Source organism: Charadrius vociferus, unplaced genomic scaffold (genome assembly GCF_000708025.1).
Source record: "Charadrius vociferus isolate BGI_N301 unplaced genomic scaffold, ASM70802v2 scaffold356, whole genome shotgun sequence".
NCBI lineage: Eukaryota > Metazoa > Chordata > Aves > Charadriiformes > Charadriidae > Charadrius > Charadrius vociferus.
In genome coordinates this window covers 2,263,290-2,289,074 of record NW_009648717.1, presented here as the reverse complement: position 1 = coordinate 2,289,074, position 25,785 = coordinate 2,263,290, and the positions used below count along the sequence as shown (strand labels likewise).

General features: G+C 39.6%; 1 protein-coding gene across 2 annotated transcripts in view; it reads left to right on the top strand.

Annotated features, from left to right (window-relative positions):
* The window catches only part of TLN2 (talin 2), a 111,249-nt gene extending 97,950 nt beyond the window's left edge, over nucleotides 1–13,299 (top strand). For both annotated transcript variants that reach the window (XM_009886691.1, XM_009886690.1), the window contains 5 exons: nucleotides 2,329–2,454; nucleotides 5,748–5,810; nucleotides 5,904–6,086; nucleotides 11,710–11,835; nucleotides 12,791–13,299. In XM_009886691.1, coding sequence (XP_009884993.1) covers nucleotides 2,329–2,454; nucleotides 5,748–5,810; nucleotides 5,904–6,086; nucleotides 11,710–11,835; nucleotides 12,791–12,919 — 627 coding nt within the window. In that variant the 3' untranslated portion in view covers nucleotides 12,920–13,299. The remainder of the gene's footprint in view (nucleotides 1–2,328; nucleotides 2,455–5,747; nucleotides 5,811–5,903; nucleotides 6,087–11,709; nucleotides 11,836–12,790) is intronic.
* The last annotated feature ends 12,486 nt before the right edge of the window (nucleotides 13,300–25,785 follow it).

Here is a 25,785-nt window from a genome sequence, read left to right as displayed (position 1 = left end):
ATTGTACAATAGCATGCTCCGTAATTTTATTTGTCTGCATTCCCTTTCAAAGTAGTCATTTTTGCTTAGCACTTATGTGCAATATGTAGTCCACTCACTATGCTGAACTGTGTTCAAACAATTACTTCTCTTCAGCCTCTTTTTGGTGGTTGTTTTTTCACAAATTGAATACCATCTGGGCACATACATGGCTGCATAATAGATTAGAGTATGGCCATGGGCATTTTGTTAAACTTTATGAAAGAATGACGCCTCTGTTGTAATAAGCAGATACTGAAATGCTTACTTGCTTAAGTTTGAATTCCTGACAATGCTGAGATATCAAGAATAATACACATAACTATTTCGTTATGTTGGACATGAAAATTTAAAAACTATCAATAACAGGTAGCCTTGGACAAAAGTAAAAGTGCAGTAAGTGTCTGTCAAATTGACTATCATCCAGTGGAACTTTTGTGGCTATTTCAGTTAAAGTAGTTAGTCAACTTAAATCAAAGTCAACAATGCATCTATTTTAATAACGAAAAGAAATCTGGTAGTGACTATACTGAATTCCCTTTAGTCACTTTGGTTTTGTGATGTCGTGATTGAAGTAAGAGTTTTATAAATAAGACAAGGCCTGTTGCATAAATTCAGGACCAATGTGATTACAACTTAGATATAATGATGGTCATGATGTTACATTGCAAGCATTGCCAAAAATTCATTGCTCCCTTTACAAAGCAATTTTTTATACTCTTAATACTAAGACATATGCTTCGGTTGATGGGATTAGCGCAATAGCAAGGCAAGATAATACTTTTCCTTGAATTAGATGGCTTTTCCTACAGGATAAGAAAACCTTTAAAGTGCTGAACAACTTCATAGAATCATAGAATGGTTTAGGTTGGAAAGGACCTTGAAGATCATCGAGTTCCAACCTCCCTGCCATGGGAGGTTTTTATTTTCAGATCTTTAAGTTTTTCTGGTGTCTATGGATGCTACGGTTTCATCTCCTGGACTTTGTTTTAGTTCTGTGGCAGTTATGTGAAGTGTTGTAGGACGGAGCACTGATGCATGTGCCATTTTGTAATGATTTGTAATTACTCATCATTATCTTCTATTTTGTAATTGACTACTGTTTCATCAGATTGCAGTAACAGGAGAACTAAACCTGACTTAAATTGAGAGGAGTGAACTTAGACTTGCAAATGAAGTGCCCAGTTTTCTATCTCAAAGCCCACTTAGCTGGTGTCCCTAAAGTTAATTATTTGACACAAGAATGCTGTGGTTGCATAAGCTGGAAGAAGCTTGTATTTGAAAAGCCTCATCTCTCACAAGGTGGTCTGTTCTGGTATTGTCTCCACTAGCCCTACTGGTCATACTGCATTAGATTCTGGTAGGCTTGATCAACAAAATACCTTCTGTTGGGTTATTTTGTATTAAAAAAATAAATAAATAATAAAATCAGAATACATGGCCCAGGCCTGCCCCTGTTTAAAATAACAATAACCATTTATCTCTATTTTGTTAACTGTTCAGGAGCTAGCAATCACGCTTAAATGGATACATGTTTTCAGTATTTGTTTAAATGGTTAGAAAGTCAGGGAAGTTGTTGGTTTATGGAACAATAAATTTGCATTTTTAAATAGCAAGAAACCTCCTTAGGAACAGCTGATCTCTCTATTCGCACATGCTCGTTGAAAGACCTCTTTGGATGACTGAAGTGTTCCAGACAGACCTTTGGAACCTCCTATCTCCAAGATGACTAAACTGGACTGCTTCACAATGCTGCTCTCTGTGAAATGACAGCTTTTACCAAAAGCTGTTAAATCTGTGCTCTTGCTTGGTGTCTGTTACATTTCTTAGTACAGGTGAATGAGACAGTATACATTTATCACTGTTCTTTTTTAACACTTTAAGTGTTTAGTCATTTAGAAGATGCTCTACCTAGGTTAGCAACCCTGGAAGCCAGTATTGTAGCGCTATAAAAACAATCTTGATAGGGAAAAACAACAATTTATTTTCAGACTTGCGCTTTGCTGAATGTAGCTTTGAGTAGTCCTAATGGAGGTAATTTATGAGAAAGTTGAAGGCAATTCTTTAAGTATCTTGCATGATACTCAGCTTCATGTGTGAGCAGCCACAAGGGCAACTTAATATTTAAATTCACTTATGTTGACTCCCAGCGTTAGACCGCATGAAACTGCTTTGCAGAAAATTATGTAGGTCTCATTGAATTTACTGATGTGTTCCAAAATCTTGTCTCACTTTGCGTATGTCCTCAATCTTGAAAATACAACTGCTTTCAGGTGAATAATGTGTGACGTCATTCTTTCTTGGTTATAGCAAGCAGATGAGACTCTGGATTTCGAAGAACAGATCCTGGAAGCAGCTAAATCCATTGCAGCTGCTACCAGTGCCCTTGTGAAGTCCGCTTCAGCAGCCCAGAGAGAACTGGTGGCACAGGGAAAGGTGGGTAAACGGGACAAGTAGCAACAGTAGAGCGGGGGGAAGCATCAAAACTGAATCTAGTCTCTTAACTGTCCTCTGTTAAAACAGTTGGAAAGGAGCTTGAGAATAACTAACAAAAATTAAATCTGTTCATTGCTCATCACACTACCTGGCCCCGGCTTGGTTCTGTTTAAACAAAGCAAACACTACAATTATGTTTATTTAAACCTCGCAAGTGTAATCAAGAGTTTGGCTCTTCAGATATTTCAGCTGTGGGGAGGTTTTATGTTTGTGGGTTTTTGGTTTTGGGTTGTGTTTTGGTTCTTTTTTTCAGATCTGTGGGTCAAGCTATTAATGTATAGTCCCATAAGACAGCTTGAGTATCCAAAAACAAATGTCACAGTGTACAGTACCACTCTGGACCAGAATAGCAAAGGGCCTCACTCATTGTGCCCTCAATGTTTTATTGTCTGATTCAATGGGGACACAGGCCTGCATGCAAATTCAGTACATTTAAGTGGACGTGCTTGTAATTATTGTTGGGACCAATGGAAAGAGGGCTTATAACATGTGTCATCCTTTTGGTCTGGTCAGGATTGATGTCTTTGTAATTAATTTCAAACCCAACGCTGGTTTTTATTCCCGGTTAATATACTCTGAACCTTAATCTGACCATCAAACAGATATGTTGCCTGTGAGATATAGCATCGTTGTTGTTGTATAGTTATGGTTTCCAATTTAATCTAATTTTTTATTCTGAGCAGACTGTGTCATGGATCCTGTCACAAAAGCGCTATGCTGTCTACTTCAGCTAGGATTCCTGGGGAGCTTTTGCTTTTAGCTGCAGCAGGAGCACAGAGCGCTTGTTTCACAACAATAATGATGTAATTGTTTGAAAAGACCCACCATAAGCTATAGCTCTGGAACTTATCAATAATGCTTAAAACAAGACATTATTAATACCCATTGAAATCTGGCTGTGGAGACAGTCCAAAAAATGAGAATTTTGACTTACTTGCTTCACTTAGATTATCGTGTAGTCTGCTTTCATGTGATAAGACTTGTTTTTATTTAGTTTCATTGTGACGTACAGCTTGCTTACTTTCCTCACCACCGCCACCACTGTACTGTTATACAGAATAATACAGAATGTATTTCTATCCTGGTACCAGCCCTGAGTCTCCTTCAGGTAGTTTTGGCTTCTTTGCTCCCACAGATACATTTCTATTTGTGTCTTTCAGATTGAGGCTAACAGCACTTGCATCCTATTCCATCCAAGTTCAGATAATTGCTAAGACCACTTTAATCTGTCTGTCTGAGGAAGGGTGTAGCTTGCTGTTCTAACAGAAGCACACCTGTCAAATATAGTGCCATATTAGCAGATGTGTTCAGCCTGCTTTACTGAATTTAGCCATTTGGCTTTATCCGTCACTCTTCTATAGTAACTTGATGAAAGATCAGGAAATTTTGCAGCAAATGGCTTTTACTTATAGTTTCTTGCCTGCTCGGAGGATCTGCAAATAATATTTTTATTTGCAGTCTTCAAGAGAAGAACTTAATCCTAACCAAAATTTAATGAAGCGTCAGATTTCAGAATTGTTTGTGACACATCCTCTCATTATGATACTTCTCACAAATCAAGTAAGCCATTGAAACACTTCTGAAATAATGCAGCCCTAATCCATTTTCCTTCTATTCTTTCTCTACTGATCCCTAGTGCTTAGGTAGTTGTCACTATGGGGTATCCTCTGGCTGCTGGGGTAGCCTCTATCTCCAGGTCAGCCAGAAGTACAGAAACCTGCCTTCTAAAATGACTGACCAAATTCGTGCCCATAGTGAATGGCTCCAACCTGCCTGGTAGGAAGATTTCGTTATTGATACTGCAGAAAATGTTTTGCTGTTGTAAGAAACCTTCTGAGGCATGTGGTATGGACTCCCCTCAGAAGAGGATGGCTGGCATGTAGGTGGGAAGGACAAGATGGATCTCTTCCACATACATCACTGCAGTACTGAACAGTAACTTGTACTGACTATTGGCTTAGATTTCTCATTGACCTTCTTATTTGGTGTGGAGGCAGTGAGAAGTTTTTACCCAACTGCATGGATGTGTGCGAACCAGGCACGTTCTTGTCCCAAAAAAATTTCCAACATTGTTTGGTAAAGGCTGTGAAAGTATCTTACAGGGCAAACTGGTGCAATATTATAGTTGAAGAGTTTGTTAAAGAAGTTTTACGTGAAACTACTTTCTCCTGTGGAATTGTTATAAAAGAATGAATTTTGTGTTAGGCAACCATTTCCATTTCTGCAGTATCGATGAAGTCTGGGAAGTTGGATCTGATCTCTCTCCTTTCCACAACACCCCCCTATTCACTCACTCACACATATGCACACACACAAAATTCAGACACCCCTAACTATACTCCTGCATCTGTGCTCTACGTAAAATATGTTTTCTCAGCATGATTAGGCAAGAAAACCTTGAAACCTAAAGAATTCGGGGACCTAGTGCATTCTTTTGTATACCTGATTTCTCAGCAATGAGACAACACATCTTCTGTTTATGTTGATAATACACATAAGGATTCGATTCCGATCCCTGGGATCCTCATTATGCATGAATCCCCGCTTCCATTTCTTTTAAAATACAAGTTTTTACTTTTCACATCTTCCGCCTTCTCTCCCAAAAACTCCCATGTACAGGCAGTTGGCAACCAACTGTAGATTTCTGTTTCATTATTTTCATCTGACGTGAGAAGAAAGCTGTCTCCTCATTATTGCCAGTACTGCTGATACCATGAACACTTCAATGGATGAGCCAGGCAGAAAAATGGGCTGCTTTCCTCAAATTAGGCATTAAGGCAGTTAGAGGGCTTCCCTGTGGAGCTTTCTGTTTTGTACCTTCCCATAGTGCCAGAATCAGAAGAGATTCGGGAATGATGTAAATACAGATGTGTTGTGGAGACACAAATAAGTTATTTTAAAGGTGGGGAGATTAGGAACTACTGCTTCAACTGTTGCTTAGGCCAAAGTCTTGGCTGCAACAATCATTACTCCAGGACTTCTACACATGTTCCAAGGATGGGACAATTCAAGCAGCATAGCAAGTTGGACACTACATGAGCAGGCAGATAGGTGCTGGAAGCACGTTTACTCTGACAACTAACTTTCAGTTGGATTTTCTGCTCCTGTATGTGCTGGCTACAGTCACAGGTGCAGGTGTTTCCTTTTTTCAGGGATTACTGTTTGTCTAAATATGAGACAAAGCAATTGTATTTTGTGTTTCATTGTAAGACATCTCTGAACTGTTTTTTCAGGTTGGAGCAATCCCTGCAAATGCAGCTGATGATGGACAGTGGTCTCAGGGACTTATTTCCGCTGTGAGTAACAACTTCTCTTAAGGAAAACTAGCACCTTCTCTGAAGAAATAATATCCTGTGAGAATACACGGTGACTTTTTTACTGTCTCCTAGGCCCGAATGGTGGCAGCTGCAACCAGCAATCTCTGTGAAGCAGCTAATGCCTCAGTACAAGGCCACGCTAGTGAGGAGAAGCTCATCTCATCTGCCAAACAAGTGGCAGCTTCTACAGCACAGTTGCTTGTCGCTTGCAAAGTGAAGGCTGATCATGACTCGGAAGCCATGAGGAGGCTGCAGGTACTTGTGTTCTTAATTACTGAAAACCCATAGTAGTGCTGTGTAAATGCTGTTATAGCACTGCAGGAACAACCCCCAAATTTTAGGAATAGTGTTTTGAATTTTCAGAATTCTGTTCAGTTTTTCTTCCTTGTGGGATTCTGGGGCACTTTCATCCATCAAGGATGAAGTGATTGTGCATTTGTCATTATTCAGCAGTAGCTACAGCTCACTTCGCTTCTTGTTTTCATCTTCATTTTTAAAAGATGTTGAGAGATGTCAGTGTTGGCTGGCCTGTGCCAAGCCCTGGTTTAGGTGTGATAGTGTTAGATTCATATTCGTGATCAGCCGCAGGAATACATGAGCTGAGAATGTTTGCTATGAGTGTTTTTATAGGGACTGGGTATAGTTGGTTTCTCTACAATTATTCTGCATTCAGTTAGGCTTGCAGTGACCTTGCAAACAGATAAGCACACTTAACTTGGTTGCACATGAGTATCCTCCTGACGTCTCCAAGATTATGCACGTGTTCAACAAAGTACTTGCCTAAGTGCTAGCATGGGTTGTGGTCAGTCTTCCTTTGTTTCTAGGAGTCAAGAGACAGCACTTGTAGATAAAACGTTTCTAAAATGGAGAATCATTATCAGACAAAAACAAGAACAGAAGCTGATGCAACATCATAACTGAAGTCTGCTTTAACTTTTTTACGTGCAACTGGTTCCCTGTTACATTACACATTGATTTCATGTTGAGCTTCTCTGAACTATTACTGAATTACCTCTGTGTTACAATGGGTAAAATCTAATGTCTCCAGAAATTTTGTTTAAGGGTGTTCATTTTAAAATGGCTACACCCTTCTCTGACTTCCTGTCCTGTGGGCTCAGCCTGGAATGTGGGAACTATTTCAGCTCCTTTTTTCATATCATCACCATGGAGTATCTTCGGTGATAGTGAAATTTTCCCTTTTTCTCTTATTTGCATAGATGCTGCTAGTGGACACTCAATGTAACCGTTCATATATGGACAGGTAGAATCTAGTCTAATAGAAGTGTGAAAAATCTGTTTCTTCTATAGAAAACAGTGGCATGTTAATGTTATCTCTATGGATGAGATGGCTTTAGTGCTTTGTAGTGGGCTCATATAGATTGAATTTGTCAAGGGTCTGCGGGGGAGATACCAGTAACTGGAAGATAGTTCTGACTGTAATGCAACCTGAACTTTAATATCCAAATACCAAGACGTGTCTGAAGGAATTTTAAATGCAGAACAAACAATAGAAACAGGAACAAAATCAAGTACTAGAGAGTGTCTTCTCAGCTCTGCCAGGAAATTCGGGGTACTCAGTCACTGTAGGCAAATATTAAATAGGCATTGAATGTGAAAAGTTGGAAGGGAATGTGAAAAGGAAACAAGCCCAAGCACAGATTGAAATTCAACTTTACCACTTTACCAAGCTTCATATTAGTCCCAAAACGAATAATGAAGGGAAAAGCGGTTTGCATTTGGAAATAACATCCTTTAGCATAGCAAAACCAAGGAGTTGATGTCTACCAAATATTTTTACTCGTGGATTAGTCAAAACTACTGAGGCTTTTCAGCTGGCTTTGACCCAGCACAAATGTTTTCACATAGTTTCAATCAATAGGTTAGGTTCAGGAGTTTGAGTGTATTAGTTTTCTCTTTCCTCTCGTTATCAGAACCTGGTAAAAGAGTATTCCAGGTTGGAGCAGAGATATGACAACTTGCGGGATGAAATGACTATTATAAAGCATTTGAACTGCATTTCCCATGAATGCTAACTTGGAATGCGCTGTTCCAGAGTCTATTCCAAAACTTAATGAAGCAAATAGAAATGTTTCTGTTCTCTTTCGATGAGGTCCATATTGAGCAGAGCAAATTTCAAATAATTTGTCCTTGGGTTATTTCAGGTGGGGGGAAAGTTAAGTTGAAAGGAAGATGAAGCTGGAAATATGGAATAGGACTGGGGAGACGAGGGGAGCAGGTTCAGAGCTGGTCCGTGTGGCTTCCTCACTTGTGCTGGTGTCTCCAGCATGTGAGCAGGCTGTCTTGGCCAGTAGCCTGTGTGGGAACAAATATTCTCAGCACACACGACACCTGGAGACACCGGGAACCATGGAATAGGGAACTCTACTCCTGCTCTCTCTCATTGCCTGTCACAACACTGCAAGTACCTACCCTTTTCCTGCTTATTGTGAAAGCATTAATGTTGTTTATTGGTGGTTGTTGCGTTAAGGGGCGAAGTAGTTTTGGCAGAAAATAAACCCCCTTGCGTTCTAACACTCCTCACCGAGGTGGGAGGCTAGGGGCGGCTGGGTTTAAATTCTGAGTGATGCCCAATTCACCACTATCAGTACGGGCACGTTAATATATATTAAACTGTTACAGTTTTGGATACACTAATAGCGGACTGCACCTTCAGCCCTGTCATGCTCAGGAACTAGCACGGCCACTCTTTGGTCGTGTTCACTGCACACAGTGCAGTTTATTTAAGCAACAGATACACAGTTCTTTTGGATTGCAGGTGATAGTGACTGTCTGCAAAGCATGTGCAAATACTAAAGATGTCAGTAATATAGCTCGGCTACAAATGCACTAACTTATAAAACAACTCTATAGAGATTTCTAAGTTTCCTGGGGAGGCACTTGGTATAGCCGAGTGTTCCAATCTTACCCGCAAGCATCCTTAGGGGGGGAAGAGAGGTTCAGCCCGTTGACTGATCCCAGAAGTCAAAGCAGTCAGTGATGGAGTTCTCGACTTGTTCACGATGGTGTCTTCCCTAACATCCCCCCTTTCTTGGGCTATTTTTATACTATTTTTTATCTTCAAGGTGGAGTTTGAGTGACTCCAGTCATAGACTCTAGTCATTTCATTATGATTGGTGTAAAATTTTCTCACCTCTCACTTAAAGGTATAGTTTACGAAAAATTCGGGGCGCAGACTCAAGGAGGAGTGGTTGCACCTTGGAGGCGGGTAGACTTTGGGATGGAGGTGTGTTTTGGTATTAGAATGACATTATAATGAGTGAAGTTCACCCAAAGGACAGCATTTCATCAAAAAATGACAGATTGTTGGCTCAGGGTAACAAGTAGGCAGCTTATCAGTTCCATAAGACCTTCAAGGGTTCCATTTGGTCCTCAAGTTCCTATTTTACCACAGAGTTTGGCCGTGGTGTCTCCACTCCGCTCCATCCTCTGCACTGTTTTTCTTCTTAGAGTTCCACGGTGCCATCTCATTCCCATGTTTGCTGGATTATCACAGGGTTTGGCCTTGGAGTCTCCACCCCACTCCACTCCCCGTGTTGCTTTGCAAGCAATACTGTACAGGGAATCGCAGATGTAGCGGATTCTTTCCATACCAGCTGTGGCTGTATTCTGCCCTAGAAACCTTTTGATTTTATACCTTTCCTTAATGTCTGAACAATGCTGTATTATTGATGATTTTAGTAATTATTCCACAGTGGTGGTGACTGATTTGCTCTTAGATACTAGGCTTTAAGGTTTAATACAAGAACAGCCTTACTGGATCAGACCAGAAGTTCATTAAACCAAATCTATATCCTGATTCCAGCAGTGGCCACTAGAAAATGCTAAGAGAAGCCAGTAAGAACAGGGTAAGCATGTGTGATACTATTCTATACTATGTTCTTAGATTCTGAGTGTTTTCAACTCGGGAACTTCCCAAGCCAGATGCAGATTCTGTATGTTTAGTAACCCTTAGTGTTCTTCTCCTCTTATTTTATCCAGTCCTCCTTGACCCTGTGTAAACTTTTAGAGTCTAGTTAACACTTCTCAGACAGTAGATTAAAGCTAGGACAGCTGTACCTATGTCTGTCCCAACCTGCTTCTGCTGGTTTAAATCCAAACAGTATGAATAGCAAATCCACTCCTGTAGCACACAGGTCTCAAATTTCATTTATAGGATAGGCACTTTCCCAGTGCAGGGGTTCTAGCAAGATTTAACCATTCACATCCTTCTCTTCATGAAGTATTCAGTTGTTCTTGAGAGTACCTGGTACAAAGTAATGCTGTGCAGCATTACAGAAGTCAGTGTGAGTAGTGATAAATTCATGTCACTTTGACCAGGCTATGTTACTGCAGGAGTGTTGATAACATATTGCTTCTGGTATCTCAACTAAATACTTCACAATTTAGTTATCTCTGCATGGCATTCCACTGTGCACTGAAGACTCATCCATGGTAACAGGTGATCTAGGTGTTCCTCTTGCTCAGGAGGTGGAAATATCCTCGAGTGGTACCCTGTCCCATTCTCTGAAGTTGTTTCTTTGCTAAAGTACTTGAAATACACATGGGGGTCCACCTTTCAGTATTTGTATGTATAATTGAGTAGAAAACATACAGCTAGATCCCTCAGTCAGTCCCTCAGAATGAGTGATCAGTAACCCCTCTTAGCGCTAAGTCCACATCAGCCCAGAAGTTTTTTTTCCCTGCCTCTGTCCTGACATTGATGAATAGATGAAGAAGTGGAAAGGAGGAGGATTCCAGTAAGAGCCAGGAAGGAGGTCAAATTTTGGTGTATCAACCAATTTTAAAATACAAAATATCAGACATAAGACTTATCCGGGACTCACAAATTTAAAGGACTGCCAGTGGTATACGAAAGATCTCATTTACACCTCCATGTGCAGAACGCATTAAAGCATTCTTCTCCCAGAGCCAGTCTTCCACCACTTTCACCAGCTCTTAGTACACTGGAGCAAATTCAGTGCCAGATCTTACAGAGCTGAGCCCTTTACTACCGTCACCTGTCTGCACAAGGTATTTCCTAGCCAATGGTCTTCAAGACCTCAGTGCTTCAAAAAAGCTGCCAGCTCCATCTTTTAGCTTTAGTAGAAGAGATGTTTGCATTTTGTTTGTGACAAGGACTCTTCTTCCACTCATCTCCGTAGGGATCACAGTAGATTCCAAGGCCACTTCTCAGGTATCCTCCTGTGTTCATTAAACCAGTGCCTCTGGACATGGTCACTGCTGAGCGCGCAGTGTGGAATCTCTACTGCCAATATGCATTAGAGTATAGCAAAGATAGCTTTGTCAAAGTTAGAATGCAGGTAGCTTAGTTACCTTTTTCTTTTTGATGCACAGTTGCTGACACTACTCAGTTTAGACAACAGAAAATGCATTACAAATGTTTGACTGTTTACCTTTAGAAATCTGAGACTTTTTAAGGGAATAAAAGTTTAAATATGAGATAATAATGACTCTGTAAGTGGATAATTTGCCCTCGTGAAAGTCTATTAATTTAAAAACTTCTTTGCCTTAAAATGTTTCTTTATACACTAGCTTTCATTTTCTGTTCTTCCTCAAAAAAAACCCAACAAACTGATCAGTGTTGTGCATAATGTAACTTGTGATTTCATCCACTGTTTTATTTCAAACTGGGGGGGAATCTCATTTGTGACTTTCCCAACTTCCAGCTTCATAAATAAAGTAATTGCATTCCTCTCTCTACCATTAATTTTGAAAGATTAATTTACTTTTTACTGGGAAAAACAAAACACACCTTTCCTGTGTAATCAAGCAGTGACGTTTTAGTTTTGATGCTCAGACCAATCCATATTAGTTATGCATTTTTGTTACTACTAAATTTCTTTTGTCTTTTTCAAAGGCTGCAGGAAATGCTGTCAAGCGAGCATCAGACAATCTTGTCAGGGCGGCCCAAAAAGCAGCATTTGGGAAAGCAGAGGATGACGACGTTGTGGTCAAAACAAAGTTTGTGGGTGGCATTGCTCAGGTTGGTAGAATCACCCAAGAAGTAAAGCAGAGCAAGAACTATCACAGAAATGTAGCGTAGTGTTACAATGTCCATCTGCTTTATTGCAGACTGGACAAATCTATGTAGAAATCTATGATAAATTACTTGATGCCTCACTCTTAGGTAACCACTGACATAACAGCAGTGCGATATGCTTTAAGATGTCTGCACTTCATTGAGCAGTTACTGTAATAGCAGTTACCATTGTCCAATATCTTTTATTTTTGTTCTGATGAAGCTAATGGTTCTTTTTGTTAAATATTCCCAAATCTTCATGGAACACTAGTTTTGTATTTATATAATCAAGGAAATAGAGAGTGAGAGATAAGAACTGATGACATTTTGTTACTGTGACCATAATTACGGGAAAATAATATTTAAAAATAGATTCCAAGGCTTTGAAGTTGTACCAACTTGTGGTTTCACTGTTATGAGTGAGGAACACCAGGTACTGTGGTTGCTACTTAAACGATATTGAAACTTATCATTTCTGCATGTCTGTAATACTGTCATTTTTCCTTTAGCATTTTGAGATGCAGGAAAATACTGTCGATACCTGCGGTAATGAGTGTTCAATTTTACTGTCACTCAAACATTACGTTAAGACATCATGCTTATCCTACATGCGCTAACTCCTCACCCCGATGAATGTTGGGCAAGCACAGCACTATAAAATCCATCATGGACGTATGGTAAAACTATGCTGGTAGATTTATTTATTTATTTATTTATTAGTCCTCTTTAAGAAATAAGTGTTCTTGATGGCATAGTCCTGGAACCTGGAAAAATTTGAGCAATTCCTGATGAAGTAATTGAAATTTGGTGCTTCTCTTGAGAATTCTCAAGGCCTACCTGTGACTGGTGTCATAGAGAAGGAAATCTTGTTTTACAGACAATATTCCTTGCTGTCATAATTTATGCTTCTGTTTTCTAGATCATTGCAGCCCAAGAAGAAATGCTGAAGAAGGAAAGAGAGCTAGAAGAGGCAAGGAAAAAACTGGCTCAAATCCGTCAACAGCAATACAAGTTTCTACCCACAGAGCTGAGAGAAGATGAGGGTTAATCTGCTGAGATTTTTTTTCTTTTTTTTTTTTTTTTTTCCCTTTTCTTTTAAAGAAATAAGCTAAAGGGGGACAGTACAGTGAGAACTGCTCTGACAACACTCTGGTATGCCGAGCACTTACCTAAATAAACTGCCTGTCATAGCTTTGGATGAGCAGAGGGCAAAAACCACTTGTTCTTTCTCATCTTGTCAGCTGAGGTGCATGAAGATCAAATAATGGTACGGTGTTAGGTTCATCATTCCTGTTCCTTCCTTGACTTATATCTCAGGAGAGAATGTTTCACTTTTTACTAAAGATACTAAGTCAGTATTATTGTCACTTTCCTGATGCTTGAGGTATTTATGGTTCCTTGACTTGTTATAAAACATTCATAATATTAACAGGAAAACAGTCAAGCAGTCTTTCATATGATAAATATCACATGAGCTGGTGGTTCTCCCCCACCTACCCGTGTAAAAAGAAGACCAAGATGGAGAAGGATGTACGTCTGACTGGAGAAACACGCATGAGTGTGGATTTGAAGATGCCTGTCCTCTTTCAGTGTTATATAGCTGGTTCACCCCAAAACTGGAGGAATTGTCTCTGCACCTGTTTGCACTAGTAGTATTACTCCTTACCTGATACCAACAAGCTTCTGCTTGTACAGTATTTAGGTTTACAAAATGTGGCAATAGCCATTCTTTAAAGAGCTCAGAAAACAAAGAAATGGAAAATTTGTCACTGCCTCAATAATAGCAGGTTCATGAAGGAAAATGCTGTTTCAATTATATACCTCTAATGTGTGACTACTTTTACAGTATTATACACACATACACATGCTCTAACATTGGACTGAATAGTTTGCATTTTGTTTGTTAATTGAAGTTACCTGGTTTGTACTGTGGGATTTCTGATAGAATGTATGTTAGTTAGAAAAAGGGAAATGCCCAGTACAACAAAAGACTATCACGACTCTTGTTATTCTTTTAATAATTTCATTTATAATTATTTTGTTTTGAAACCTGTGGTAATGTAGGAGAAAAGAATAAGTGATTTACAAGTAGACTTTTCCTGTAATATATTTTTTAAAAATCTGGACTCTAGGGAGTTTGTTTTTGTAGTTGGTATTGATGAAAATGTACTCACCAAGGAATTGCAGAGAAGGAATAGCAACAATCTATCAGCAATCTTTGTCTTCAGCTGCAGAAAGGTACGGTATGCTCTCAATATCTCTATTGTGACCTAAACAATAGCAGTATGGGTAGAGTGAGTAACACATTTTACTCTGTCAAAGAAAGAACACAAATCACAGCTACTTAACTAGCAAAAGCTAAACTGTTTGACTAACTACAGAAACGCCGTCTCTCCTAACAATAGTTTCCAACATGCCTCTGACTCCACTCAGGCCCTCTTAACCAATAATATCAAGCTTTTAGGTCAAAGGATGTTGCCTCTTGAGTCCTTCTGAAGGCTGTGTTGTCGTTTAGATACCTGCCCAGTACATTCAGCTGAGTCTGTTATGTTTTATGCATACCCACCAAGTTGTCATTGTTGCAGAAATACTTGTCTTGGATGCTCAAAAGTAACCCCCCCCTAGTGGTAGGTTTACCAGTTTAGATAGTGCTAACTCCTCATTTAAGTTACCTGCATGAGATATAATTATCAGGATTTTTGTCACACTAGTGTTAAATATATAGCAAAAAATGACTAGAGAATTAATAAATATTAAATTGTACAAAGATTTTTATTGTTAGAGTCTCTTCTCTGGTACTGATGTATTTCAGAGTCAGTAGAGTTGCTGGAGAATCCACAATGATGAGAGGAAAAAATTGGTGAATCGCTGTCATAGACAAATGTGCTGTAATGTGTAGGCTTGCGTGCATATGCAAACCCTTACTATCAGAGACATTCAATTCCGACTTCTGTAATTTTCCGCTGCAGCACAATTGATTTGATTTTGTCACTCAACTCACTGTGAGCAGTGTCACAGAATCTCAATGTTTAAAATTCCTACCAAAAAAAAGGCTTCCTGTAAATTTTTAGGCAGAAGGCTAAATTGGTGTTTATTGCTCTAAGACCTAAATAAAGACAGCTGTAGTGATAGGGATTTTCTGCTGCTGTTGGTAGGTCCAGCTGCTTTGCAGCTTATGGCTCTTTCTTTTTTTTAACCTGGATAGCCTCACATTCCCATCTATTTTTCAGAAAGATCTGCAAGACAGATTTGTTACTGCTTCCCTCTCAACCTGTGTTTAACCTATTTTTGGTCATATTAAAGCATGAAGAAAGATGATGCTGTCCTTAGCACCATGCCAGTATTTTGTTGCAGGTATAATACTGTTGTAATATATTTTGATCAGGATGGTATTTGCCAGTTTGAAAGAAGGCAACAGCCTTGTCAAATGCAACTATGTATGGAAATTGTATAGCTAGAAAACTTTTGTCAGTGTGTAGAAGGAAAGAGCATGCTCAATTTGTGTTCCAGATAAATTTGTCTGGGAAGTCCATTTTAGCACAGTTATTTTGAGACCTCTCTATTTCTGATTTAATGCCCCCTCTTATTTGACAGAAAGTACTGTTCTTTTTTCTCCTTAGCTATGTGCTCCATAGAGGAACTGCAGTCAGATGAGTAGCTGAGCTGAAGTATTTTTTTACTCTGGATTTTGGGTCTTTATTTGGGAAACATTAAGAGAATATAAGCTCATCTAAAGTCTTTCTATTTCAATTTTTTTCTTGCTGTTGTAACTTCCAGTACCGCTGAAGTCCACATGTGAACGTCTGTGGAGTTTGGAACTAGTCCATGCACTTATTTGGCATGAAGACTTGCAGCAGGAAGTGACAGGTTGGAGTAAGGGATGGAAGCTAATTAATAAGAAGGACGGATGTTTACTTTGTTCTGTTAACTTGTGAAATGGTAAACGAGCTCTGTTGTATCTCACCCTTCTTCATGTGGAATTCACTTTAAGGAACTGTATGCAAATTAAAAGCAAAATGCCTCAAAGTTGTTTGTGTACAAATAGTCTAGTGTTGTTTCCCCAACTATTCAGAAAATAATTTGAACATTTTATTATTCGTTTAAAGTTTTCTACATCAGAAGCCTCAAAGTAAGAAAAGTTTTAAAACAAAAATTGAAGAATAGACTCTTGTTTCATCTGTCCATTTCCCTTTGATTTTCTGCATCTTCATTACTTAATTCCTCATGAAGGGATGAATACGTAATGTAGAAACCTCCTCAATGTAAATACGTTTAGCTCACGAGCACACTTTTGCTTTTGATCAGTCCAAGCTGATAAGATGTTCACTCCAGGAGTATGGCATGTGCAATCGCTACATTTATCTTCCCTGCTTTTTTTTATTCTCTGATTTTGGATTTTTTTGGGTTTTTTTGTGTGCCTTATACTGTAGAAGTTTTGTCCTTATGTAGTTGCATCATGATTCACAAAGAGTTAACTGCCCATAACTGCCATGATTCCTGAAACCTGCTTTTCCGTATTCACAGTAGTATACATTAAACACTTTGTGGTTGTTCACGTTAATGGAAGAACACATTTCTGTGGCACAAAGTTTATAATGCCAAATGCAGAAACTGTTTTGTTATGTGAGTTACAAGTCTATTACAAATAGCTGTTTCGCCTGACCAGAGGACCTGCAGTGAAGTCTGATAAATTAGTTCGGGAGTAGACAGATGCACAGACTGGATCTGGCTCCCGAGATACTCTTCCTTTAGTGTGTGAACTCTGTCCTGGGGCACGCTGCATCCTTGAGAGAATGTTGTGAAGTGCACACAGCACTGGGTAGAGACACATGAGTGTACTTCAAGAGGCAACACCCCTGCTTTCATCACAGTGGTCAGAGGGACGCACTGCTTCAGTCAGTGCTGGGCAGAAGGAGGACCTCGTACTGAGGCACAACACAAGCAGCATTCATTTCTTCAGTAGCTGGCAGTTTCGATAATTCTGGCAGAGCATCCCCTGTGTCAACTGCCTGGCATCAGAGCAGGCCCCCGAATCTCATACTTTCTAGTTGGAGTCGATAAACTCAACAGCGCTGAACTTTGTGTGTTGCTGTCTTCAGACTGCGTAAAGATTGCGCCGAACTCCGTGTAATGTGCCTAGCCACCGTGTAAAGCAGATCCTGCCCGAAGAGTTCTGGGCTGCAGTGTTTCAGCACAAGAGAAATTTAACAGGAGAACTGATCTTAGCGAGATGTGGCCCGGTGCAAGGGGCAGGCTGAAAGCAACCCCATGTCCTGGAGGGCGGAAGTGCTATACCCATGACAGTTCATATCTGACAACATGGTTCGTTTTGCCTAAAGATTATTATCTGTCATTTATTGAGCTACAAATAAGTGCCATTTTGTCACTTTTAAAACTTTTTAAAAATAATGAGGTGCTAGAGACTTCAGTTTTCTCTCAAATTAGTACACTCTGTTGCAGTAGAAGAACCTTCTGTTCAAGACAGTTTTGTAATTATATGCTCGAGTTTCTAGGGGGTTGAACTCTCACTTTAATGTCTTCCCTTCCTGTGAAAGTTTTAACACCAAGAAAGGCACAAAGGAGTTTGTAGTCATGCCGCGACACCATTATGCACTGTATTTATCTGGCTACAAAAATAGGTAAGTAGTTGCACTAGTTGTCACACAAAGGATCATTTTGTTCCTTAAGCAAAGTAAGGCAGAAGTTGTATCTATCTGCAAGTCTGGGAAAAGGCAGAATTCCCAGGTGACAGAGAACAATGTTTTATTTAAAGCTCTGCTGTATAAACAGAACTATGAATGCTTATTTTGTGATATGTCAGTGACCATTCAATATCCTTAAGATAAACCCCGTTAACCACACATAAATACATACAAAAGTCAAACACCAGTTATTCAAGGGTGTTGAATGCTTGGTGGCGGTGGGTTTTTTGGGGGGAAGGCTAGTTTTGATTTTGTGTATGTTTTGCTTTTATATAGGTTGCTTTGAGTAACCTGGTCTAGCGGAAGGCGTCCCTGCCCATGGCAGGGGGGTTGGAACTAGGTGATCTTTGAGGTCCCTTCCAACCTAAACCATTCTATGATTTGATGTTACGATTTCCATTTCATTCAATGTTTTTCCGTGTCAAATACAACTCTGTGTATGTACAGTCAGGCTACTTCAATTCTCCATGTGAAATCTATGCCAGAAATCTAGCCGCTATCAGTTGCATTATAAGTAGTTTGATGTTGCTCCCAGCAGGGGTTGTTTCTGGCATGACTGCATTCATGTCAGTGTCATTCATTCTGTGTGCTCATCAAGTGAATCCATCACCAGATGTGTACATCATGTCTCTGATTTTATGGTAGCTTTCTTCCATGCATTCTTTGTGACAGAAACAAGATTGAAGAAGCTCCCCTTTTAGGGTTGGTTAGCTGAATATTTAAATGGGGGCTATAGAGGCCTTAGGCATGTTTTAGGCTAAAATATTTAAAAACAGCTATTAAAATAGATATTTTAATCTACTAGGAAAAGGCACTTGGTGCGTTTGTTGTCTGTTCTTAATTTCTGTGCAGCATAATTTTGTGTTGAAAACATTCTAGGCACTACTTTAGTGACTCAAGTTAATTCTTTGTGCTTGCAGAGTAATGCTTGAAGACTTGAAAACTAAACCAGTGTCTGAGATGCTTGGGTCCCTTTTGACCTTATCTTTCTTTACAAGTTCCTTTGCTTTTCCCTTTCTCTTTTGTTCTAAGCATTTATGAGAGCGGGACTCTTTTTCTTGAGCATCTTATAACAATATATACACTAAGTTTTCTACCTGTGCAAGTCAGTTCTGTCTAGCGTGGCAGAAGAAATATGTAGGGTTTATCCATGCCTAATTTGGATAACGTAAAGTTTATATAAAAAACATTATTTTATCTCCCTACTAGTTATATTCTTTAAGTATATTTATTTTTAAAATGGATAGTAGGGGTTGGTGACTTCTTAGCATCCTAAAATGTCCACTGTGAGGGTTTATCCCAGGTGAAGAGGATTTCTTTTGGCATGTTTACCCATAACTTGTATTGCTATAAAGTCAAAATATCTTTATTAAAAACATACATTAAGTTCAGAACTTTTGAAGATGGAAATTCACTCGTGGTACCAAATCAAATGTTAATTTAGCAGTCTCAGAAGCATTTTGAACTCTGTGGAAAAGATATTGCATTAGGACAGTGAGAAAATGTTGCTGGCTATTTTCTTAATACAGTTCTTGCTCTTAGAGTGCCGGATTTAATAATACTGGTTGGAATCTTCAATCCCACACAGGTCAGTATTCAGTATTTTCTAGGCTGTTAGTATAATACTTTTGTTTTAGAATAATTGCCTGTACTATGCTCCATCTTCCCTGAATATGGTTCAAAATCAGTAGTCTTTGTGGTTGTTTGTATTTAGTAAGGTGCAATTGGCCAAGTAGGAAAGTTAATGTAGAGGTTTCTTCCGGCATTATAGTTGATGATTTTTGCATTCAAATTGCGTTGTATATTCTAGGTTATTGATTAAAATATTTACTTGAACATAAGTCACCAAATTGTTGACCCAATTAAGTCTTGAAAAGAGTGGTCAGATTCTGGGGCAGTGAGTATATTATAAATACATGTTTATACTGTCTTGTACGCTTTCCCAGTTTGACGATAAATACATTGCATTTTATTACAGATGTACTGCCAGATAGTAGTTTTATCATCCTTGCTTCTGAAACAGAAAAGGTATTTATGCCCCAGTTCACCAAATGCTGTAGCACATACTTACAGTATTTAAAAAAAGTCCTTCATACCCTGTCTGCAATATAGTTACCTCAACTTGACCTAAATGAGATTAAGCCCATGCTTAAGGGATTTCCCAAATGACAGTGTCTCAGATGCTCAGAGAGACAATGCATGATCCGTATGCTTTACTGCACGCTATTAGTTAGAACTACCTTCTCCACCATATCCATCCCAAGATCACCATAGTGGGCTTCGAGTATTAAGAAGAATACTCTGCTCTTAGAGACCATTTCTTATTTGTGGTTCATAAAGCACTACAAATGAGCCAATCCTATTTAACAGATCGCAAAATTATGTTGCAGGAAGGGAGGGAGATTGTTCAAATCCACAGAGCAGGCTGCACTGAATGTAGTAGCCAGTCAAGTTCCTGTGATCTAATAGCTATATAGACCAGTAGTAGCTATATCCAGGAAAGGGTTAAAATTTATATTCCCATCTAGTTACTAACTGCGTTACATTATTTTTTTGCATTAATGTTTCTGCACTCTCTCAGGTCCGGAGAAATCAAATGCATTCTTTTTCAGTAACAGTATAGCAGAGGGACTTAAACAGTGACTGTGATTAGTGCCAAGAACAACCATCTTTCACTGCCAATGCTGTAGACAAACATCCTGTCTTCCAGAATTGAACTTAATCTGCAAGAATCTCTGCTCAGTGCCCTGGCTTTGCCTTATGTTGTAACCACTTCTATTAAGGCACCAGCCTCAGTTCTTTTCCAGTAAGGAAGGACTTAACACAGCGTTTTTGTCTGACTTTTTCTACAAGAGAAGCGAGAGCTTTAATACTTCAGACAAAGCCCTTGCAGCTTATTTAACTCAGCCTCCTGCAAAATATGATGAAAATCCTGAGGCATTGAAGCCTTTGGTGTGACACTTTTAGCCACAGAACCAGTTCTGAAGTTTACTTGGAGATGCCTTTAGTTGTCTGCAGTTACGTGAGACTTAGACAATAAGAACACCACGCTAATGATTCCATTCTGTCTGCAATTACTTACTCTTTGCCTTCCGCTAAATAAGCATGAGTATTTTGTCTCTTCTAAATATTCATATTTTGTTTGCATGTTTTAACAATAAATGAGCTGAAATTACACTATATTTCTAAAATGCTAGCACAGTTTCTTGAGATCCGGTCTAAGGATTATGTTTAGTTCTATTTTTTCTGTGTAGATTGTTAGCTTTTTAAAAACCAAAGTGGCATGCATAGCAAAGTTGGTGTGAAACCTCTAGTAGCTCAAGTGCATATTAAATGCTGATACTTGAGACAATTTTTTTATCTTTTACTGAGGGGGAAAGCACATTGCTTTACAAACAATTTGAAGATTGTTATTTATTATTATTTGAAATTTAATGAGTTGAAGCAATACAGTCACTGTGGGAATACTTTTGTTATGACATAAGATAAAGGCGTGTTAGGAAACAAAATGAGTATATTCTTCAAGCCTAGACTGAACTTTTGTCTCATGAAATCATTGGAGACTTCAGCTGGATGTTTATTTCTCTTCTCTTTTTGGTTATTGGTTTTGCCTGCATCTGGTTTTGTCTGCTTTCATCTGCTCATGGTTGGCTTTTTTCCTTGACAGTCGGTATGTTTCATTATGTGTGGGTTTAGTCACAACTGTGTCTATCTGTGGAGAAAACAGGGGTTGTAACTTAAAGATTTATTCCCAAAATCAGGAACGGTATCTCCTGCAAAACAACATCAAATCCTCCGGTCGTATTTATCAACTGCCATTAATGCAGAACACTTGGTCCCTAAATTCATGTAACTACAGTACAGGAACTGAATTTGTCCCCTCTTATGTACAGTCAATAAATATGAATAATCACATTCTCTTAAACAGATTTGAAAATTAGTGAGTTCAAGCAACCCAGACATACGTATATCTGTGTTATGACTTCAAGCAGAGAAGTGTTAGGAAACAAACTGAATATATTCTTCATTGAGTATATTCTTCAAGCCTAGACTCTACTTTTAGCCAACATCACTACTGATTTCATGAAGCAAATGTTTGTGTGCCAGCATAATTTTGAGTTTGTGTCTTTTTGTGTCAGAAAAATTAAAGCAAGTGAGAAATTTAGTATGAACACATTGCTGTTCTTGCTGATCTCTTCCATATAATATTGCTGATCTCTTCTGATCTGGGACTTTGGATTACTGAGATTTCACATATGAAAACTTCAGTGGGATAAACACGAGTTCATAAAGACCTTAGAAAACCAGCTTCATTGGTCATTACATTGTGCTTGGCTTGCAGTCTGGTTGCCATCCTCTATCATTTGGTGGTGATAAGGCTATTTAGGGTAACTTTCAAGCCAAACCACTGCTGCGACATGCCTGTGATGCCTCCAGATCCTGTAGCCCAGCAATTCAAGCCACAGAAAGAATTTTCTGGTTAGTTTCTTGACTATTCAGGAGTCATCTCAGGTCTCTTCTAAGTCATGGGAGGGGCTCTTTATTACATGACCAAATCACTCATATTTTGGTTTATGCAAGATCTTGTTACCTGAAAAGAGGCTAGATGCAACAATTTCTCTTTAAGGGTGTCCTATTCCTCTCCTAGTTCTGGAAAAACTCTAAATATGCTGAATATCTCCTAGACTAAATGCTTTGTAAAACAAAACAGGCTGCCAGTACACTCATCTCAGAAGAGGTCAGAGCCTAGTCAGATGTTCTTCCATATCTTAAGGGTAACACCCACTAAAAAGAGAACTTTAAACCTATAGTTCTTTTTCAAAAGTATTTGCTAGTAGCAGAGTTTACACTGCTTGGTCCTCATGTAGATTCATGATGAGTAGATTCATCATTTTTGAAGATAACAGGTATTCCCTCTGCTTAACGTGCTGGATGGTTATTAATATAGTAATTGCCTTTGAGTGGAGGAGAGCTGCTGGATACAGAATGGAGAGTTGCCTATTCCTTTTTTTTCTGGGACTGTAAGGCAGGCACAGGTTAGGAAGTGGCTTTGGGACTTGCAGAGAAGTCTCCCTAAGTCTAGTGGGTCACATTATTGCAGTGGAATTGAGATGCCAGCACAGCTTTGCATATGTGTGTATGTGCGCTGGAAATGGGGCTGGCCAAACAACACAGGCAAGTCTAGGTACTGTGCTGGAGAAAAAAGTCTCTGTGAGCAAGAGCAGGGGGGCAAAACATGAGATAACAGCTTTCCACCCTTTTATAGACACAATGAAAGATATTGGTACATCTCTACTGTGTTGCAAACAAGAAACCAGATAAGGATGGGGGGGCTATACTTTTTTTCTGTAAAAGTTAAATTCTGGGTTACCTTCAAAATCCTAGTGAAACTAAAAATACACAAACAGACACCAAGCAGACCATTTGAGGCTTGTTTCAGATATTTGCTTCCAATCAGGGATTATATTATCTGTAGTTGCTCACTGCCAGTGTTGAAAGGGCAAGTCAGACCTGCAGTGACACTATTGATGGTGAATTCCAGAATCACGTTTAAAATTAGGTAAACTCAGATGTTGCTTTTGTCCCTTTTGATCTTGCAGACAAGTAGGTGGTGGCTGTTGAGACATCCGTATATTTCTGAGAGCCCAGGCCACCTTTGGAGTTCAAACAGAAATACATGCTATAACTGGGGCGTGTTGAAAGCCATGACTTCATTTCTTAGAACTTCAACAGCTGTATAGCTCAAAGACAAATAACATCCCTGGCTGGTCCCTGTAATAACACAGACATCCAGAAAATGCCTGGCATTTTTTGGTTCACTACTTGAGATCAAATTCCTCTGATTTTGTTTTCCTCTGGACTAAGAGACTATTCTTAATGTTGCAGCCCTAAGGAGAAATCTTGCATCCCGCTGCAGCTTTGTTTCCACACGTGTTATATAGTCCCTGGAAAATTCTACTGCATTAGCAGTATTTGTCTAGTCTTATGTCCAGCCCCTTCCATTGGCAGCAAGTTCCTGTTGTTTCATTCAGATTTTCAAAGAGAAAGGCATCTGTTTGCTCAAAACCCACTTGGCAGTTCTTCAGCCTAACTGCTTCCACAGAGCCGCAGGGAGCTCTGCAAAGAAGCTAGTTCCCGCAGAACTAATTCTAGGTGCCAGTTCTGAATGTGCTGATGGCTTTTTTTCCCCCTACAGAAACTCTTCTGTGATCAGAAATCCTGAGCTGTCAAAGCGCAGCGTTTCAAAGGGCAGAAATTCTGAAATCGGAAGGAAAGAAGAGTCTGTCCTGGGAGCTGAAGGGAGAAGTGTTTTGTTTAAGCTTAAGAGTCTGAGACCAGATATGGCTCCTCTGCATAAAACCAGCAGGAAGGTAAGTGCAGATTTGGGAGATAAGGAGCTATTTAAATTTACATCACTGTTCGCATCTGAGGAATTGATATGTATTGGTCCTGAATTAGTTTAGGCAGGAAGAGAATTCTGGACTAGTCTTAAAGTATAGCTAGAGAGGAGTAGAAATCAACCCGCTTTTGACATCAAGAATGAGAAACAGGCTTATACAGTCACAGTAAGGATTTGGCCTCAAGGCCCTTCTGTCTCTGTCCCTTACAAAGTGTTACTGAAATTTGTGATGGGAACCCAGTGCTAGGGTTACAGGTTAATCAGCCTGAACCATTTAATCTAAACAATTGCCCAGATTACTGCAGTCTGTAGAAACTGATCTGAGCTTGCTGGGAACTGTGTTCCAGCACAATGCTGTGTTTTCTCCAGTAGGACTGTATCTTACCACGATGTGCTTGTCAAGCATGCGTCATCTGAGACATACTGTAAGGTCAGACGCAACTACGGCTCTGCATGGCTGGAGCGAGTGTCACTAGCCACTTCTGCTAGCTGCTCTATCTTAAAAGTACACTCTCTAGTACAGACTTCAGGTCCCTGCTTGTGTCTTCAGTCAAGGCAACCCGTGTACAAGTGTGTTACCACTTAATTTAGTGTGCAACCAGTTAATCTCCCTGCTATTGTAAGTACTACCAATAGAGAACATTTTCCAGTGCTTTGATCCAACCTACTAGTTTTAATATACTTTCTAATGCTTTTCTGGAGATCCCTGCAGACTGTGCTAGGAGTTGTTTTTTTCTTGTCAAGTCAACTGTAGTGGATTAAATCAAGAAGCTGGAAATGGGGGTATATAATATTTTACAGGATTCCTCTCACAGTCCTGGGTGTTTATAACCTGCCCATCACTGACTCACGGTCAGGTTTATATTGAAACCTTTGCCCTTCTCTCACAGCCTGGCCAACTCTTCAGAGTTGTTTTTTTTTTTCTCTTATTCTTTCATTCATGTTATTCACTGCCCAAAATCAGATACAGAGTCTTGAGGACTGGGTAGAAAGGAAGGGCATTTGAGTGACAGGGCCTGCAGACAGAGTGTGGTTGCAGCAGAGTCTCTCTGCTGCTGCTAAATTGCTTCGATGCTTCTGCAGCCCACTGTTTCTTGCAGGGGCCACTTCCCAGCAAAGCCTGAACTGCTGTTGAAAGCTGCATTTCCTGCCACGCAGAGCTCTCAACCAAAGCAGAAATCAAAACAAGAGCAAGCCCAGTGTGGACTCTGGCAAGGATCACCCTCTCTTCATATATAAAAGGAAAGCATTTAGCCTGACCTCATAAAAGAGAGAACTTAAAGGACCATTCTACACTTTGAAATCTTACCCTCAATGGCATGGAAACAAAACGCTGACTTGGGAATTTCAGCAGCTCATTTCACGTTCTGCTCAGCCCGCTGTACTTCCTGAGCATGAATCGGCCATTGCATCATCCCAGGAAAATGAAGGTTATTGGGTCACTGGCTGCCCTTATAATCTGCTCAGTAAGGAATTTCTCAAGGGTATAGACCAGTGCCCAGAATAACATTTAACAAGGTCTGGAAAATTATGCCTGCTACGAGCAGACCTCTTAAAGTTTGCAGGAGGCCTACTGTTTGGATGAGTTAGGAGCACACCCCCCTCTAATGCATCACTTAAAACAGCTGCTTCCAGGAACTATGGAGAGAAATAGCTGAGGGAGAGTCCAGATGACTTTGCTCGTAGCTTAGTACCTTTCTTAATGTACAGGCCTGTGCTAAATTGAGAAAAATCAGTGTCAAGATTTCTGGATCCTGTTTGCCTCCTGAATATGTCAAGCAAACTTCTCTTACACAGCCATTCACTCTACCT